Source organism: Stenella coeruleoalba (assembly GCF_951394435.1).
Source record: "Stenella coeruleoalba genome assembly, chromosome: 3".
In the NCBI taxonomy this organism is placed as follows: domain Eukaryota; kingdom Metazoa; phylum Chordata; class Mammalia; order Artiodactyla; family Delphinidae; genus Stenella; species Stenella coeruleoalba.
The window spans coordinates 162,376,262-162,392,597 of record NC_137148.1 but is presented as its reverse complement, the minus strand read 5'-3'; the positions used below and the strand labels follow the sequence as shown (position 1 = coordinate 162,392,597).

The window sequence follows — 16,336 nt, the reverse complement described above, 5'->3', positions numbered from 1 at the left end:
CCCTGGGAGCTTTGTGCCTGGGGACACATCACCTGGAGGGACCCCCTCCATCTCCCGCTGGCCAAAGCAGCCCCTACTCCGTGGTTAAAATGGACATGGACAGACAAGCAAAGATGAGGCTGGGCCATGGGCGTCACCTGCCGTGATGATGAGCGACAGGGCAGACACTGAGGCTGACTTGGGCACGCGACCCCCGCTGGGGGAGGTCCTGGATTTCTCAGGGGCTGAGTCTCTCGGGCCCCCAAGGCGGCGGCCCCGGCCGGCATCCAGGGCCCTCGGCGTAGAGTGTCGTGCACCGGTGCTGTTGCTTCGTAGGCGCGCGTGGCTGAGGGCAGCTGTGTCAGCTACGGGGATCAGCAGGGTCGGGGGGTCAGTCTGCCCCTCCCCCATCTCACCACTTGGCCCTTCTGCCCACAGAAGGCAAAGCCCCTTCCTCCCTGGTCGGTGTGTACACAGTCCAGCCTCCTGGCCTTTGTTCAGGCATTCCCTCTTCCTGCACACCTTTCTCTCACTGCTCTCCCTGGGAAGCCCCACTCTTCAAGTCCCCTACTTCAAGAAGCCTTCCCCTCACCCCAGTCAGATTCCTAACTCCCACTCTTGGAGCTCTCCAGTTCAATTCCTCTCTCCCATCCTAATCCAATGAAGCTGGGGGGTATCACCCTCAGACTGAGGCCTTTGTTACACAAGTGAATGTTGTCTCTAGAGAACTCCTACTCATCCTTCAAAACCCATCTCAAATAGTCCCTCCTGTGGGAAACTCTCCATGACACCATCCCTCCCACCCTGGATTCCACCTACCAGAAAGGCTTGAGGGCTTGGGCAACACTGGGGTGGCTGCTGGGGGTGGGTCGGGCTCCCCGAGAATGAAGACGGGCCTTTTGGGGCCCACAGGAGCTGGGCCGACTCCCTCATCCTCTGATGAGAAGGCAAATTTGGGCATCGTGTCCAGGTTGATGGTGTTCAGGAAAGATGGGCTAGGGCCCCGCTCAGGCTGGGAAAAGGGTAAGTGGCAGGAGGAACCGGAGGATGTGCAGGACCTCAGCCTGTAGCAGGGAAGAGCCTGAGTCACACCTGCCAGGTGCCCTCACCCCAGGACACCCAGTCTCCCCTAGTGACCATACCTTAACTCTCAGCCTAGAGTCAGAGATAATTTGTAAATATAAGGTGAGTTCCCTCTGCCTGCTCTGTCCTCTGTGACTGCCCAGAGAACTCCTATTCAATTTTTAAAACCCAGCTTCCAACGCCCACCCTCTAGCAGACGTTGATTATTTCTGTGAGTTTGGACATTGAAAGATGAAAGGGACTTCATGAGCAAAGGGTATTCTGGGCAGAGGAAACAGCGCAAGCAAAAGCCTAGCAGTGTGATGGTACATGGCTGCTTTAGGTTTAGTGTGGTTAGGAATGCAAAGCCAAAGGGAGTGATGATAGGGGCCAGATTGGCAGGGGTCTGACAGGCTGGCCAATATGTTTTACCCTTTTCTACTGGGCCACTGGGAAGCTCTTTCCAATGTTAAGACTTTGTGGCTCCACCTCTTAGCAGGTTTGGAAGCTGGACCTGCTTATACTCCCCAGCCCACCTACCGGACCTCGGTGGTGCTCAGCCGGCGCCCATAGTCCCCCTCACTGCTGCGCTCCCACCCTTCCTCCCGGTCCTCACTGAAGCTCCGTTCAGCAAAGGTTGGGGTGGGCTGGACGGCCAGGAACTCAGAGCTGCTGTAGACCTGGGAAGCAATTAAAAATAACAGTAACGGGACTTCCCTGGCAGTCCAGTGGTTAAGACTTCGCCTTCCAATGCAGGGGGTGTGGGTTCAATCCCTGGTCAGGGAGTTGAGATCCCACATGCCTTGCAGCCAAAAAACCAAAACATAAAACAGAAGCAATATCGAAACAAATTCAATAAAGACTTTAAAAAATGGTCCACATACGAAGGCGAGTTCTGGGCAGAGCTCTGGCCCCTGAGGCTTCTGAGGAGGAGCTGCTACCATCATGACAAGCATGGATTTCTGTACATGAGCCCCTTTGGCAAACTGGTGACACCTACAGACCTCTTCTCAGAGTAGTATTTTTTTTTTTTTTTTTTTTTTTTTGCGGTATGCGGGCCTCTCACTGCTGTGGCCTCTCCTGCTGCGGAGCACAGGCTCCGGATGCGCAGGCTCAGTGGCCATGGCTCACGGGCCCAGCTGCGCCGCGGCATGTGGGATCTTCCCAGACCGGGGCACGAACCCGTGTCCCCTGCATCGGCAGGCGGACTCTCAACCACTGCGCCACCTGGGAAGCCCTCAGAGTAGTATTTTTAAATGCATCAAATGAAATAGGTCAGGTTGCAAGTGAGGCTGATTATATTAAAATAATATTAGAATATTTTTTAAACCAGCAATATGGTACTATACGTGCCTCTTTAGTAATGCATTAAATAACAAGATCTAGCAGGTCTCATAAGTACCATAATTTTGAAGTAGTCTTGAACTTGAAAGATATTTTACAACGACTCCAGAGTGATGTGAAAAATCCATGATTTGTATTGGTGACAAAGTCAAGGTCATGCTGATATTACTGTGATTTGTTGCTTATATTACAATTGGAAAACATACCAAATTTCAGTTAGAGATTAGTGAAAATAAAGATGTAATTTATTCCCATGCAAGTTCACAAACCCTAGATTAAGAAGCCCTTCAATAAATTCAGATAGTACCTGAAAAAAAAAAAAAGGTCCACATCATAAAAAAAAAAACAGAAACAAAAAAACCGTAACAACAACCGCATTCGTGGGGGACGGCTTAGTTGAGTGTTTCCTACATGCCTGACACTTCCCTGAGTCACTTCCTCAGATGCTTACTTACCACATCTCTAAAGACGTACAGATTTTTTTTTTTTTTTTTTTTTGTGGTACGCGGGCCTCTCACTGCTGTGGCCTCTTGTTGCGGAGCACAAGCTCCGGACGCGCAGGCTCAGTGGCCACAGCTCACGGGCCCAGCCGCTCCGCGGCACGTGGGATCTTCCCGGACCGGGGCACGAACCCGTGTCCCCTGCATCGGCAGGCGGACTCTCAACCACCGCGCCACCAGGGAAGCCCAAGACGTAGAGTCTTTAGCCCACTGTACAGGTGGAGAAACTGAGGCTCAGAGCGGCCTGGCTACCAAGGGGCCACAGAAGGGGCCACAGAATTCCCCAGGGGTCCCACATAGCGTATGATTCTATGTATGTGAAATGTCCAGAACAGGGAAATGCATAGAGACAGAAAGCAGATGAGTGGTTGCCGGGGAGCGGGGGAAGGGGAAACGAGGAGTGACTGCAGCCGGGTACAAGGTTGCCCTTTGGGGATGATGGAAATGTTCTGGAACTAGATACAGGTGACGGTTGCACAACATTGCGAATGTACTAAATGTCACTGAATTGTATGTACAGTTTAAAATAGCTAAAATAGTCTATTTTACGTTACATGTATTTCACTACAATAAAAAAAAGAAAAAAAACTCCCAAACATCTTGCCCTGTTTCCTGAGCACTAGCTACATCCAGGGCCCAGGCTCACCTTGCTGAACCGGTGGGAACAGGATGAGAACTGGGGGATCTCCGTGGATGACTCCTCATCATTCGTCTCATCATCTTCAGAGCCCAGGTGACGGTAACGCTCTGAGCGCGCTGCGGGAGGGAAAGGCATGTGCAGCCCACCTGATGCTGGGGGAGGTGGACACAGGGGCTGTGGGGTGATGTGGAGAGGGCCTCCCAGGTCGGGAGACACTGTCAGGGCAAAGGCTTTGTGGTGGGACCAGGCTTGGTATGTTTAAGGACCAGAGGAGGCTTGGGCGGCAGATTTAGTATCTGGGAATAAATCCCAGTTGTGTTCCTAAAAGCTGTGGGACTGGGGATGGGCATTCTTGTGTCTCAGTTTCCTCACCCTTAAGATGGGTTACCCAGAGTTAGGTAAAATTGTGCCTCTCAAACATAAAGGATGTCCCTCATCTTACAGAAAAGGAAACAGATGCTCAGAGAGGACCTCTGACATGCCCAAGATCACACATCAAGTTCTGGAGGAGGTACTGGAAGCCGGGGGCGTTTACTCTGTGTTTGGCCAGAGCCCCGAGTGGGGAGAAGGAGATTTGTCTGAGCTCACCTCAAGTGCTCGAGGGGACCCCTCCACCAAAGCTGAGCGAGGCACCCCACCCTCCTGTATGGCAGGCAGGGCTCCATGCCTGGTCAGGGCTGACACTCAGGAGGCTGAACCTGCTGGGGGACCCCCAGGCAAGGGCTGCCACATGCAGTGCCTTGGTTTCCCCTCCCGCAACCCAAGGTGGTGCGACAGCCTCCTGAGCTCAGACGCATAGGAAATCCAGGCAGGGGGGCAGCCAGCAGACATGCCCCAGCTTCTTGGAAAGCTCAGGAAGTTGGAAGCTCCAGGCCCAAGGTGAGGCACCAAGCTGGGGTGGAGACCCTGTTAGACACCCCTCACCACCCCAGGAGATCGTGGGACAGCACAGCCCACCTCCTGGACCCCTGCTTACTGTCGAAGTAGCTGGTGTCGTCCTCAGCTTCAAGCTGCGGCACAAACTCGGCCTTGTGTCGCAGAAGCCCCGCCCAGTCCAGTGTCCAGAAGAAGGGGTGCTGCTTTACTTCGTGGGTGCCTCCTGCAGACATGCCTGGCTGAGCCCTGCTGGTCCCCACCCCCCATGGCCCCCTGGGCCAATTATGAACCCAAACTTGGCCAACACAGAACCAGAAAGATGAGAGGGGAAACGAGCCATCCTTTAAGAGCCCATAGGGGAACCAAGCTAGGGCTAGAACCCAGGCCCTGCTCTTCCCTCTGCTGGACTCTGAGATCCCATCACCTGGAGAAACCCCAGAACCTTAGGAGGGGGCTTTTTCCACATGTTTCTACCCCACGGAGCAGAGCTGACTGCATGAAGCAGAGCTGACTGTATCCTGTTCCCCAACCTCAGCCCCCATAGTCCTCTCCAGTGGCCAAGCTTCATCCTGACTGTGATCTGCAGTGGCCACATAATGGGTGGCTGCATGAATATTAAATAGTCCCTTAATCAATATTTTGGTGGCTGGGGAAACTTGGGACAGTGGGATCCACTGGGCTGGGCCTTGGGGACCGTAGGACACAGCCCATGGCAACCTGGCAGGCTCATACACACAGCCTCAGTGTCCCTTGTCTGAACCAGACCCAGCTACCTGCTACTCTTCAAAATCTTATGCTAGTTCTTGGTGAGCGCCTATGCATCCGTCAAAACCCCAGTTTCAAGTCCCCCTCCTCTATGCAGCCTCTCAAATAGAGCTCTTGTTTACCCCAGCCCCCATCCCACCCACCTGGGCCTCACCCACACCTACGTACCAGTGCCCAGACGGTCCAGGGGGCTCTGTCGGAGCAGCCTGGTGATGAGGTCCTGGGCGTCAGCTGGAAGGGCTTCGTCCCCCTCTGGCCACATGATCTCATCTAAAATGAGAGGAGGGAATGAGGGACTGGGGATAGCGCTTCCTAGCACCTCCTACCACCTCCCCTTTCTATGCTCCCAGCCATCAGCCTCCTCTGCTCCTTCAGCATACCAGGCTTGGTCCCATACAGCCTTTGTTCTGGCTGTGCCCTCTGCCCTGAGCACCTTCCCTTCATCCATCTCTGTGACTCCCTCTCGCTCCTTTAAGTCTTTGCCCACACGTCACCCAGTGTGGCCCTGCATGACTCTCTATTTAATATAGCACCCCTGCACCCGCCCCCCGCCCCCTCCCTTCTCCCTGCTTCCTTCCCTCCTCAGCATTTTTTGCCTCTGATTGCTCCATAATTTGCTTATTTATCTTCCTTACTGTCCCTCTCGCCCTTGGCTGTGTCCCCAGGGCTCAGCTGGGGCCGGGCACGCCATAGGTGCCCAATCCACAAGTGGGCCTGCTCCCCTCCCCAGCAAAGGCAGGGGGGACCACCGACCGGAGCCAAAGTGGGGCTGAGACTTAAACCTGGGGCGACAGGGCAGGGGGAACGCACCACTGACCACCTGGCCAAAGAGTTCCTCAGGGGTATCTCCGAAGAATGGCACACAGCCCACCAAGAATTCGTAGAGGACGACGCCCATGGCCCACCAGTCCACTGGCTTCCCGTAGCCCTGGCGGAAGATCACCTCGGGGGCAATGTACTCAGGCGTCCCGCATACCTGGGCCAGGTGGGACAGGGAAATGAAAGACCGCCCCCAGCCAGGGAAGAAAGTATGGGTAGAATTACAGGGATAGTTTCTTTTCTCCTTTTTGCTGCAAAGTCTCCCCATGTCCTGGGCTCAGGCTTCGGGCAGAGGGAGGCAGCCCCGCCCACCTGCTTGTCCACGAACTCCCGAGTGTCCTTCTCGATGTGGCCCTCGTAGAGGTTGGTGGCCATACTCATGAGCCCGATCTTAGACAGGCCGAAGTCAGTTAGCTTGATGTGGCCGAGCGAGGTGATGAGCAGGCTGTGGGCAGGCGGGTGGTGCGCTCAGGGCTGGGGGGCCCGAGGTGCCTGGCTGCTCCCGCCCCCTCGCCCCCCCCCCAGAACTTGGTCCTACAGGAGGCGGCCCGACCCCTCCATGGATCAGAAAGCACTGCCTGTGTATGATCACATTATTGAAAGAAGCAGCGGGTCTTGGGCAATATTACAAATTTGGCAAACATCTCTGTGCACCAACTGGGTGCATCTGGTGTTGCTCTTGAGCACCTACTGTATACTCCGCTGTGCAAACGTTAAGTTCCTGAGAATCACAGCACGTCCCCACTGGGCATGAAAACGTTTCGTGAACACCTCCTGGGGGGGATCTACAGCTTATTCTTGTACGTGCATCCATGATTTTAACAAACTGAATACTTTGTAAGCACCTGTTGTTAAGTGAACATGTCTTTAGCACCTGCTGTGTACAGAAATATTTGTGCCTCTCACGGGTGCACCAGTTTTTTAAAACTTACACACCTACCATGTATGCTGCTGTTCATGTTCTCCTGCAAGCTTAAGGATATGAATATTTTAAGTGATAAAATGATATGCGCCAGCTTTATTTTATAAAGTCACATTTTCACGCACCTCCGGGGGACATCTACCCATTTAAAAATAAATTTCTGGGGACTTCTGTGGTGGTCCAGTGGTTAAGACTCAGAGCTCTCAATGCAGGTGGCCCAGGTTCGATCCCTGGTCAGGGAACTAGATCCCACATGCGTGTCGCAACTAAGGAGCCGGCGGGCCGAAACTAAGGAGCCCACCTGCCGCAACTAAGACCCAGTGCAACCAAATAAATATTTTAAAAAGTAAAAAATAAATAAATAAAAGAAAAAGGGGGAATTTGGACACAGACACACACACGGGAGGAGCACCACAGCCTAGGGACTACCAGAAACCTAGAGAAAGGCCTGGAACACATCCTTCCCCATCACCTTCAGAGGGAGCGCGGCCCTGCCGACACCTTGACCTTGGACTTCTGGCCTCCAGAACTGTGAGAATAAATTTCTGTTGTTTAAGCCCCCGAGTCTGTGGTACTTTGTTAGGGCAACCCTAGCAAACAAATGTACCTTCTCCTGACTCGGGGTGTATTTGAAATTTTCCGAAGCGAAGAGGAAAAAATATTTTTCTCGAGCACCTACTGTGTGGGCCTATCCCTCCCTGAACCCTCCAGGACTGTACCTTCCCACACCGTTTTTCAGATGAGGGTCCTGAGCTTGGGAGGGGCAGGCCCTGCCTTGGGGACACTTGGAAGATCCCACTCCAGGATGATCCCACAGAGGCCCAATGGGCAAGCAAGCAGCCTTAGAGCGTCGAGCACAGAGGCCCAGGTACACAGCAGATGCCAACACACATCTGCTTTGCTTTCTAAGCCACTCGCAAACAAGATGCCCTGAAAACATGCAGGGCTCTTAAGGCCCTGAAAACACGCAGGGCTCTTCACGCCTCCACACGGCAAGTACCTCCATTGGAAAGGGACCCATATCCCTGGCACACAGTAGGTGATCAATGCATGCTGACCTCAACATAAAAACTTTATAAAAAGATAGCTGCAGTGTTCGGGGACTGACACACAGTCATTGCCTAATAACTGTGGTTCTGATCACCTTTCCACAGCTGGTGCCCAGTAAATACACGCCAGCTAAAAAATGTGCTTTATAAACTCAAAAAGGTCATCAGTGTGAGAGAAGTTAGTTATACCGCCGTCTGGGTTCCTTAAAACGGTGAGCACAGGCGCAGGTATACAGCAGGTGCCAAATACAGGTGCTTTGTTTTCTAAGCCACTTGCAAACTACAAGATGCCCTGAAAACATGCAGATTCTTAACGCTTATGTCCACACCTCCACATGGCAAGTACCTGAGAAACTCATACTTCTTGCCTGGTATCCAAAGGGCACTTGATGAAAGAGCAGCCCTTTCCTCTGTACACAGGAGGTGCTCAACTAATGTACGGAAGAGTGCTTTGAAAATTATGAAAGGGTTACAAAGCATGAGGGATTATTTACACTCACACTTGCGTTTTTCAGTCACCCAGAGAGCACCGGGCACTCAGTAGGTGGCTACTAGAAACTAGGATAAAATAAACACTCTAGGACTCTCTTTCTTCCCTGCACTAACACACAGCAGAAGCTCAAGACATGCATTCCCTTTCTCTACACATAAGGTCTTGCAAAGTGCATGTCCCTGCTCTTTGTATATAGCTGGTGCCTCATAAGTGCATGTTCACTTCCCTTGTGTGGCAGCAGCTCTGTGAGTGCATGGTCCCTTCCCCTGTCCAGTCTGTGCCCCCTCACTTTGCCTGGCCAGCACCTCGATAAGTGCACTGTCCTTCCCCTGCACACAGCAGGCGCCTATTAAATACCTGCTCTCTTCAGTACACACCAGGTGCTCAACATTGCCAAGATCCCTGCTTTCTACCAGCAGGGGGCCCTTGATGCCAGGAGAATCTAGGTGGTGGGGCTCCTGAGCAGTCTCAGACCCACTCAGAGGCCCCGCCCCCAGGCTACTCTGAGCCCCGCCCCCTGAGAGCCAGGCCCACTCACTTGTCTGGCTTGAGGTCCCTGTGCACGATGCCATAGTTGTGCAGGTACTCCAGCGCGAGCACCGTCTCAGCGAAGTACATGCGGGCCATATCCACGGGCAGCGGGCCCATGTTCTTTAGGAGCGTGGCACAGTCGCCGCCTGCAGAGGGGTGGACGTGCTCACAGAGGCCCTCGGCTCTACAGCCGTGCCCAGATTTGTGCCTATGTGCCCTCCCCACCTTCTGGAAAGTGTCTCCAATCTGTCCTGAATTGGGGTGGGGACCTGGGAGGTGCGGGAGGATAGGCAGACCCTGCCTTCTCATCTTCCCCTGGCAGGGCAGCAGCTCTATTAAGTGCACAGTCCCTTCCCCTGTACACAGCTGGTGCCTCCTAAGTGCACGCTTCCTCTGCTCACCCGGCAGCCGCTTGGTTAAATGCATGTCCTGCACTTACCTGAAGGCCCTGCTCATTCCTGAACTGCAAACCTGATCCCACAACTCCTCACCCTGGCCCCCAACCCCCCTAGTCCTTCTGACGCACGCCTCCCTCCCTTCGCTGCTCTAGCCTCTAGGCCCTTGCCCACCAGTCCCTCCTGCCTAGGCTGTCCATCCTACCCCGATACCCTAGGGTCCTGCCCTCACACTTCTCTTTGGGATCCCCCAGTTCCAACTCCCTGAGGCTGGGTCCCCCACCACAGACTGAGGGCCCCCCAAGGCAGGCTGGGACCCCATGGAGGACAGAGCAGACTGCGGGCTTGATCAAAGGAGGGATAAGGTATTCCTTCTGGATCAGGAGTAAGCTCTCCATTGCTCTGGAGGCATGCAAGCCCCAGTGACCGCACCTTCCACATACTCCATAACCATGCAGAGGTGGCGCCGGGTCTCGAACGAGCAGAACATGCTGACCACAAACGGGTTCTCAGCGAAGGTGAGGATGTCGCGCTCCACGAAGACCTGCTGGATCTGGTTGCGAAGGATCAGGTTCTGCTTGTTGATCTTCTTGATGGCAAAGCGCTGCCTCGTTTCCCGGTGCCGCACCAGGTAGACGGCCCTGGGGCGGGGCGGGGCGGGGTGGGGTGGGGGGGGAGCCGGGCTCGCTGAGGCCCGAGATCCAGGTCCCGGCAAGCACTGGGACCCGACCTGGGTCCAGAACCCAACCCGCTGTGCCTTTGCCTGCGCTGTGCCCTCCCTTCTCCCAAAGCGGCCACCCCGTGGGTTTAAGCCACTCTCCCTGGTGTCATATAAAGAGCCAAAGATGACCCCCTACGTTGTGTATTTCTTCACAGCCGACTGAGACCCGTTAGCTCAAAAGCCCCGCTGGCACACACTCAAATCGCTTTAACTACAAGTCAAATAAGCAGACTTTTAGCCGTTTAGAGCCTGCTGGTTTTGCATACCTTGTAGATAAGATAAACGCTGGGACTATTAAAGACCCCAAGCCGCTCCTGCCCTGTGGAGCTCTGAGACCCAGAGAGCCCCCCACTGTGCTGTGGACACAGAAGCCTCCTCTGCAAGCCCCCTTCCGTCCCAGACCCCACAACGGTCTTATGCTCTGAGGGACTCCTCCCCCCTCCCCCAAAGCAAATCCGTCAAAGCGGCACTTAAAGAATGCTTGGCGCACGCTACTGCCATCGTGTGGCCATCTTTTCCCTTGCTCAGTCCCCAGATTCCTAGAACCCCAAACACCTGGGGTAAGAAAGGACCTAGATCACGGACAAGCCCTTCCAAGGCCATGCCCCTGCTGTTTTGTGCCTCCACTTCCCTCTTCAGGCCTCAGTTTCCCTGTCTGCACACTCAGGGGCTGTGTGGGCTTCAACCATCCCCATGGGCATCTGAGAAATGCGTCTACGGGGTACCCAAGGACTCACCCGTAGGCCCCATTGCTAATGAGTTTGATAGTCTCGAAGTCGCTCTCACAGGGCTTCCTCCGTGAAGGGCCGACCAGGGCACGACTCTGGGGGGTGGGTAGCAAGAGGGGTCAGGGTCCTGCCCCACCGCTGAGCAGGCTGTGTTCTTCCTGCCCCCAAGTCCCAACTGCTGGTCCTGGCACCTGACGCTACCTCTTCTCCTATACAAACTTGTCAAACTCAGCTTCCGAGTTTGAGCTGTTGCTTAAGCCACGCATGCCCTCCTTCCAGAAAACTCCTACACATTCTGCAAAGCTCCCCTTTCCAGTGCCCCCTCCAACCCTGCCCTGCCCAACCTCCATGGCAGGGCAGTCTCACCTGCCCCCACCATCCCCCCCAAAGTCACAGGCATTCATTAAGCACCTGCTGTATGCAAAACCTCAGCAAACAGCAAACCCAGCCCTTCTCATGGCCACCTGGTCTACCGTCAAAAGAACAAGACAGGTGGGGCCGCCAAAGCTCTGCGTCTTACTTCTGGGGACTCCGGTGCTGGTGCTGGGGGCTGTCCTCCACTGTCATCAAGGTGACTCAGAGGCACCGTCTCTGTAAAATGAGGGAGGAGCCTCAAATGGGGTTTCTGAGCCCCGCCCCTCCACCACCCAGAGACTTCCGGAGGCCTCCAGGGCTCATCCTGGGCTGGGGAAATGGTGCCTCCCCTGACCAGCTCCCACGATACTGTCATTCAGCCCCTACTGCGTCCAGGTGTCGGTCAAACCCAGGAAGCTGGGCTCAACAACGACTAAGGAACCTTCTAGAAGGGCCAGTGGGAAGCCCAGGCTCCGAATGCTCAGCCTACCTTGAACCCTGGCCCCAAGTCTTGGGCCTGTGAACACCGGCTGTGACGCTGCCCCTCTGGGTGATGGCTCCTAACATCCTCCTCAGCTCAGGGCATGGCCCAGGCGAGCCCCCTTAGTTTCCAGCCCTGGGGCTTAGCAGAGGGGTGGCCCCGGGTGGGAGTGTGCAGCTGGTGAACAACAGCAGTGACGGTGGCCATGAAGACAGTGTCTTGCGGTCACAGAGCAAGGCTAAGATGAGGCAGTGAGCCTCAGGGTGAGGGAGGCCCGGGTTCAAATGCAGCCCACCCGTCCCACTGTCAGTGGGCCCACTGCGCGGTGCTGGGTAGATGACTGCCCCCGCAGCCTCAGCTGCCACCTGCCTGCCTGGCCACTTCGTGTTTCCTCTGACACCCGGGCCCACCCACAGTGCCACCTGCGTCATCTTCACGAGACAGAAAAGAGGTTGGCTGCGGCCACACGGCTAGTCCACGGGCGATCTGGTCTCGGGCACACCTGGGCCTGAACCCCAGCTCAATCTCATCTGCCCGGAGCCTCAGTCTCTCTGGCTTTAAATGGGGACAATGGCAGCCCAATCCCAGTGGACGCTGGCCACTGCGGCTGGTCCCTGCTTACCCCGTCGCCTCCCCCCAGCTCCCCTCCTTCCTCAGCCACACCCCTTTCCTTGCTGCTCTTCCAACACACCAGACACAGACCCACCTCAGAATCTTTGCCTTCACCATTCCCCCTGCCCGGTTCATTTTCTCTCTCCCCTAAATCTGCACACCTTTCCATCCTCCAGGCCCCAGCCTGAATATCCTCTCTTCCCAGAGCTCCCCCAACCACCCCTGGACCAGGGCAGGTTCAACGCTCCCCTAGCACCATGTCTCGGTTGTTCCCCTGTCCTGGCTGGGGGGTTCTTGGCCACCTTGGTCGTGCCCATGGGCTGCCCCGTCTGACTCCCACTTCCCGGGCCACAGTAGGATGAAATTGGGAAAGTGCTTTGTGAATTCACAGGACAACGTGAATGCCACTGCTAAAGGTGGTCCCCTGGCACCCTGGCCCAACTTGACTTAGCATTTGAGGACTTGGCAGGTCAGGGGCTCCAACTTGTGGCCACCTTACCCCGGAATCCTGGGCACTTTCCCCATAATATGCCCTGCAGGTGGCTGAGGACAGGGCCAAAGAGAGAGGAAGGACAGTGTGGCGGCTCTGGAGTCAGGTGGGCATGGGTTGGAATCCCGGCTCCACCGCAGTCTCACCCCAGTTTCTTCTTTCTGCCCCACCCCCAGCTCACCCTGGAGGGGGTCCTTAGCCAGGCCCAGCTGCCCAATGATGTACCGCGGCAGGTCCGTCTTGATGCCCTGGCCCTCACGGGCCTGGCCCTCGGCAGCCTCCAGCAGGTGGTAAAACTCCTCAGGGTCAAACTCCTGGGGGTGCAGAGGGGTTGGTCAGCCGAGGCCTGGTCCCACCTGCAGGCCTTTGCACACGCCGCTCCCTCTGTCTGAAGCATCCTCACCAGTGGCTCCAGCTCATCCCAGGGATCTTAGCTCCCGGCCCCTCCTCTGGGAAGCCCGCCGCAGCCCGGCAGCCCCCGGCATTCCTCTCAAAGCCCTATACGATGGGGCCTGTCTCTTGTATCTCGGCAGGACTGTTGGGTGCCTGGACTCGGCCCGGCACCTGGCCATGTGCCAAGACACTCACCAGGCACTCGAGGAGCCTCGCTGGCCGCGAGATGATGACCAGCAGCTTCCGGACAAGCTGGACAATGAAGCCAACTTCCTCACTGTCTGAGCGCTCATGGGCCTGGGGGCAGATGGGTGGTAGCGTCATCCGCAAGCCCTTGGTCCTGCCCTGCCCTCCCTGGGGACCCCTAAACCCTGCGCTCCCCTGCCCCCACGCACATCCTGCAGCAGCCTCTCCAGCTTCTCCTGCATCTCCAGGAAGTAGCGGGAGGTGACAAGAGCCTCTCCAGACTTGGCCAGGCAGTCGCGGGCCAGCTCGATGATTTGGTGGTGGATGAAACCCAGGACACCGTCAGCCAGTGCCAGCCGGGCGCCGGGTGAGAAGGCGGCCAGAAACTCCTGCAGACGGCCCTCCATCTGTGCTGTGGCCTGGGCAGGGAGCAGGGGAGATGGGGTGACCTGGTCATTGGATGGGGCTGGGGAGCGACATGCACAGATGGGGGCGGGAGAGAGAGAAGATGTGACGATGGGGTCCAAAGATTGGAGGAGAAGAAGCAACGTGTACAGGTATGGGTGGGGGAGGGGGGAGTTTGAGACAGAGATAGGGAAAAACAGAAATGGACAGATAGGGGGGACGCAGCCAGGAAGACAGCAGGTGCCACTGGAGGGACAGCAACATGGAAGGAGCTGGGGCTGGTCTAGCCGCCAGGCGCTGCCCACCTTGGGGAATCTCTCCCGGTACACGTGATTCATCATGACGATCTCATTGTCGAAGGCCCCTGTTGTGCGTCCAGGGCTGAAGGAGGGGACAACTGGCTTATGACATGGGACCCGAAACACAGCCCAGGGAAGGGCGGCTGAGTCAGGTCTGAGGGCCAAGGGCCGGAGGCCAGGCTTGTGCACGGTCAGGACCAAAGGTGGACGAGGAGCCACGATGTGGGTCCCAAAGCCAGCCCAGGGAGGGGCTGGGGCTGGGGTCAGAGGTCGAGGCCCACCTGAGGCTGCGGGAGCGGGGCCGAAGGCGAGGTGAGTGGTGGCCGCCCTCCTCATCAACCATGCTCTCTGAGCTGCGGAAATGCTTGGACAGGAAGCATAGTTCGTCCGGCGTCGGCTGGAAAGGAAGCTGGTGGAGGCGCTCCCTGGAGGATGAGCTCGACTGGCAGGAGGGGGTATCGGGGCCATGGGTTCATGGTCAGTGCCACAGCCAGGACCCCAGCATTACCCCTCAAGGCTCAGGCTGTCTGCTGGTCATCAGATGGTAACTCTCCTGCCTGGCTCCTATGCATCCCTCAAAACTCCAGCTTTGATGTCCCCTCTTCCAGGAAGCCTTCCCTACCTGCTCCCTTGGCAGCCCCAAGACCCCCTCTGACCAGGCCTTCCCTGACCACACAAGGATGAGGATATCTGTGTATCCCGGACCAGGAGTCCCTTGGGGCTGAGGCTGGGTCCTTTCAGGGACGCCCCAACATTGACCAAAATGGGGCACAGAGGGGCCAGCCAGGAGGTTTGCTGATTGGATAACTATCCAACACCTTCAAAAAAAAATCCCAAAGGGGCTTCCCGGGTGGCGCAGTGGTTGAGAGTACGCCTGCCGATGCAGGGGACATGGGTTCGTGCCCCGGTCCGGGAAGATCCCACATGCCGCGGAGCGGCTGGGCCCGTGAGCCATGGCCGCTGAGCCTGCGTGTCCGGAGCCTGTGCTCCGCGGCTGGAGAGGCCACAACAGTGAGAGGCCCGCGTACTGCAAAAAAAAAAAAAAAAACCCAAAGACGTGTCTTCCCCACCCCCAACCTGGCACTCCCCTGTCTGCCTGCCAAGGTAGGACTTGTGGGTACCGAGACAGTGGAGCTGGGCGTGTTGGTTCCATAGCCAGAAGACGGGAGGGATGCGAGGGACCATCTTCTGCCGTCGGCCCTGGAGAGAATGAGAAGTTGGAAGGAAGGCAAGGACCCTGCAGCTTGTGGGGACCAAGGGCAAGCACTGTGGCTGGCTGATCCTGGCCCCATTGGAGGAAGGACCTTCTGAAAAGGCCAAGAACAGGAATACAGGGTGAGCAAGTCCACTGTGTGTTTTCTCCTTGTTCTTCAGCTGCCTCCTCCAGGAAGTCTTCCCTGACACCAGCGGCCAGTACGTCCCCCATCAAAGCTGCTCTCTGAGTTGCAGCTGCTGGAGTGAGTACACGCTGGCCACTCCCACCAGACTGAGGACTCCCTGAGGGCCAAAGTCCAGCCTCCCATTCCTCAGCCCCCAGTGTAGGGCACGGCATCCAGCAGGCACTGAATAAACGTTGTTGAATGAATAAGTGACATCTAAGTGCCTGGCACATAACAGGTCCTCCATCAGGTCTTGTTAAGTGAATTAACAACTTTCAGTGAATGAGTGATTCCTGGACGAAGTCATGCCACCCCCTCCCCCTGCCCCTCCCGGAGGGCTCATAGAAATTACCTGTCTGTGCTTGGGATGTGGCTGCAGGAGACCGTGCGTGCATGTGTGCATTTGCCAAGGGCGGAAGCCAGAGGAGAGACCACAGCAGGGCAGAGGCCAGGGGTGGGGAAAAGGCTAATGAGGAGGCAGGTCCAGCCACCAGGTGCATGCCCCTGCCTGTCCCCTCGCCCATCACGTCAACACCATCCCCCAAAGCCGGAGACCACTCACCTCCGGGCAAAAGGGAAGTTGATAGCAGATGCAGCTGAGAAGTTCCGAGGACTATCCAGGGGGCTGCTGCCTGCTGAGGAGGAGGTGGGGGGGAACTGAGTCAGTGGGGGTGGAGACAGGACACTCCCACCCTGCCCCGCTTGCCCCCGCGCTCACCTGTTGGGATGGACAGGGGTGACAGGGGCCGGGAAAGGGTCGGCGAGGGCGTTCCTACCACCAGGCTCTTGCGGTTCCCGCTGCGGCAGCTGTTGGGGGGGAAGGTGGGGACAAGTCCAGGACTCCTGCTTCACAGGACCACACGCTCAGGTCCAGGGCCACATGCTCAGGTCCAGGACTCCTGCTTCACAGGAC

At 56.5% G+C, this 16,336-nt stretch overlaps 1 protein-coding gene across 3 annotated transcripts in view; it reads right to left on the bottom strand.

The window, feature by feature from the left end:
* Window positions 1-16,336, bottom strand: part of MAST3 (microtubule associated serine/threonine kinase 3) — a gene marked incomplete at its 5' end in the record, with an annotated part of 37,852 nt that overhangs the window by 5,270 nt on the left and 16,246 nt on the right. For all 3 annotated transcript variants that reach the window (XM_079918455.1, XM_079918454.1, XM_079918453.1), the window contains 20 exons: window positions 138-344; window positions 799-1,043; window positions 1,582-1,721; window positions 3,532-3,641; window positions 4,502-4,624; window positions 5,335-5,436; window positions 5,977-6,142; window positions 6,298-6,430; window positions 8,988-9,126; window positions 9,808-10,016; window positions 10,834-10,919; window positions 11,345-11,415; window positions 12,943-13,075; window positions 13,350-13,451; window positions 13,550-13,759; window positions 14,051-14,126; window positions 14,326-14,486; window positions 15,166-15,244; window positions 15,986-16,058; window positions 16,142-16,230. In XM_079918455.1, the coding sequence (XP_079774581.1) occupies window positions 138-344; window positions 799-1,043; window positions 1,582-1,721; window positions 3,532-3,641; window positions 4,502-4,624; window positions 5,335-5,436; window positions 5,977-6,142; window positions 6,298-6,430; window positions 8,988-9,126; window positions 9,808-10,016; window positions 10,834-10,919; window positions 11,345-11,415; window positions 12,943-13,075; window positions 13,350-13,451; window positions 13,550-13,759; window positions 14,051-14,126; window positions 14,326-14,486; window positions 15,166-15,244; window positions 15,986-16,058; window positions 16,142-16,230 (2,654 nt within the window). The remainder of the gene's footprint in view (window positions 1-137; window positions 345-798; window positions 1,044-1,581; window positions 1,722-3,531; window positions 3,642-4,501; window positions 4,625-5,334; window positions 5,437-5,976; window positions 6,143-6,297; window positions 6,431-8,987; window positions 9,127-9,807; window positions 10,017-10,833; window positions 10,920-11,344; window positions 11,416-12,942; window positions 13,076-13,349; window positions 13,452-13,549; window positions 13,760-14,050; window positions 14,127-14,325; window positions 14,487-15,165; window positions 15,245-15,985; window positions 16,059-16,141; window positions 16,231-16,336) is intronic.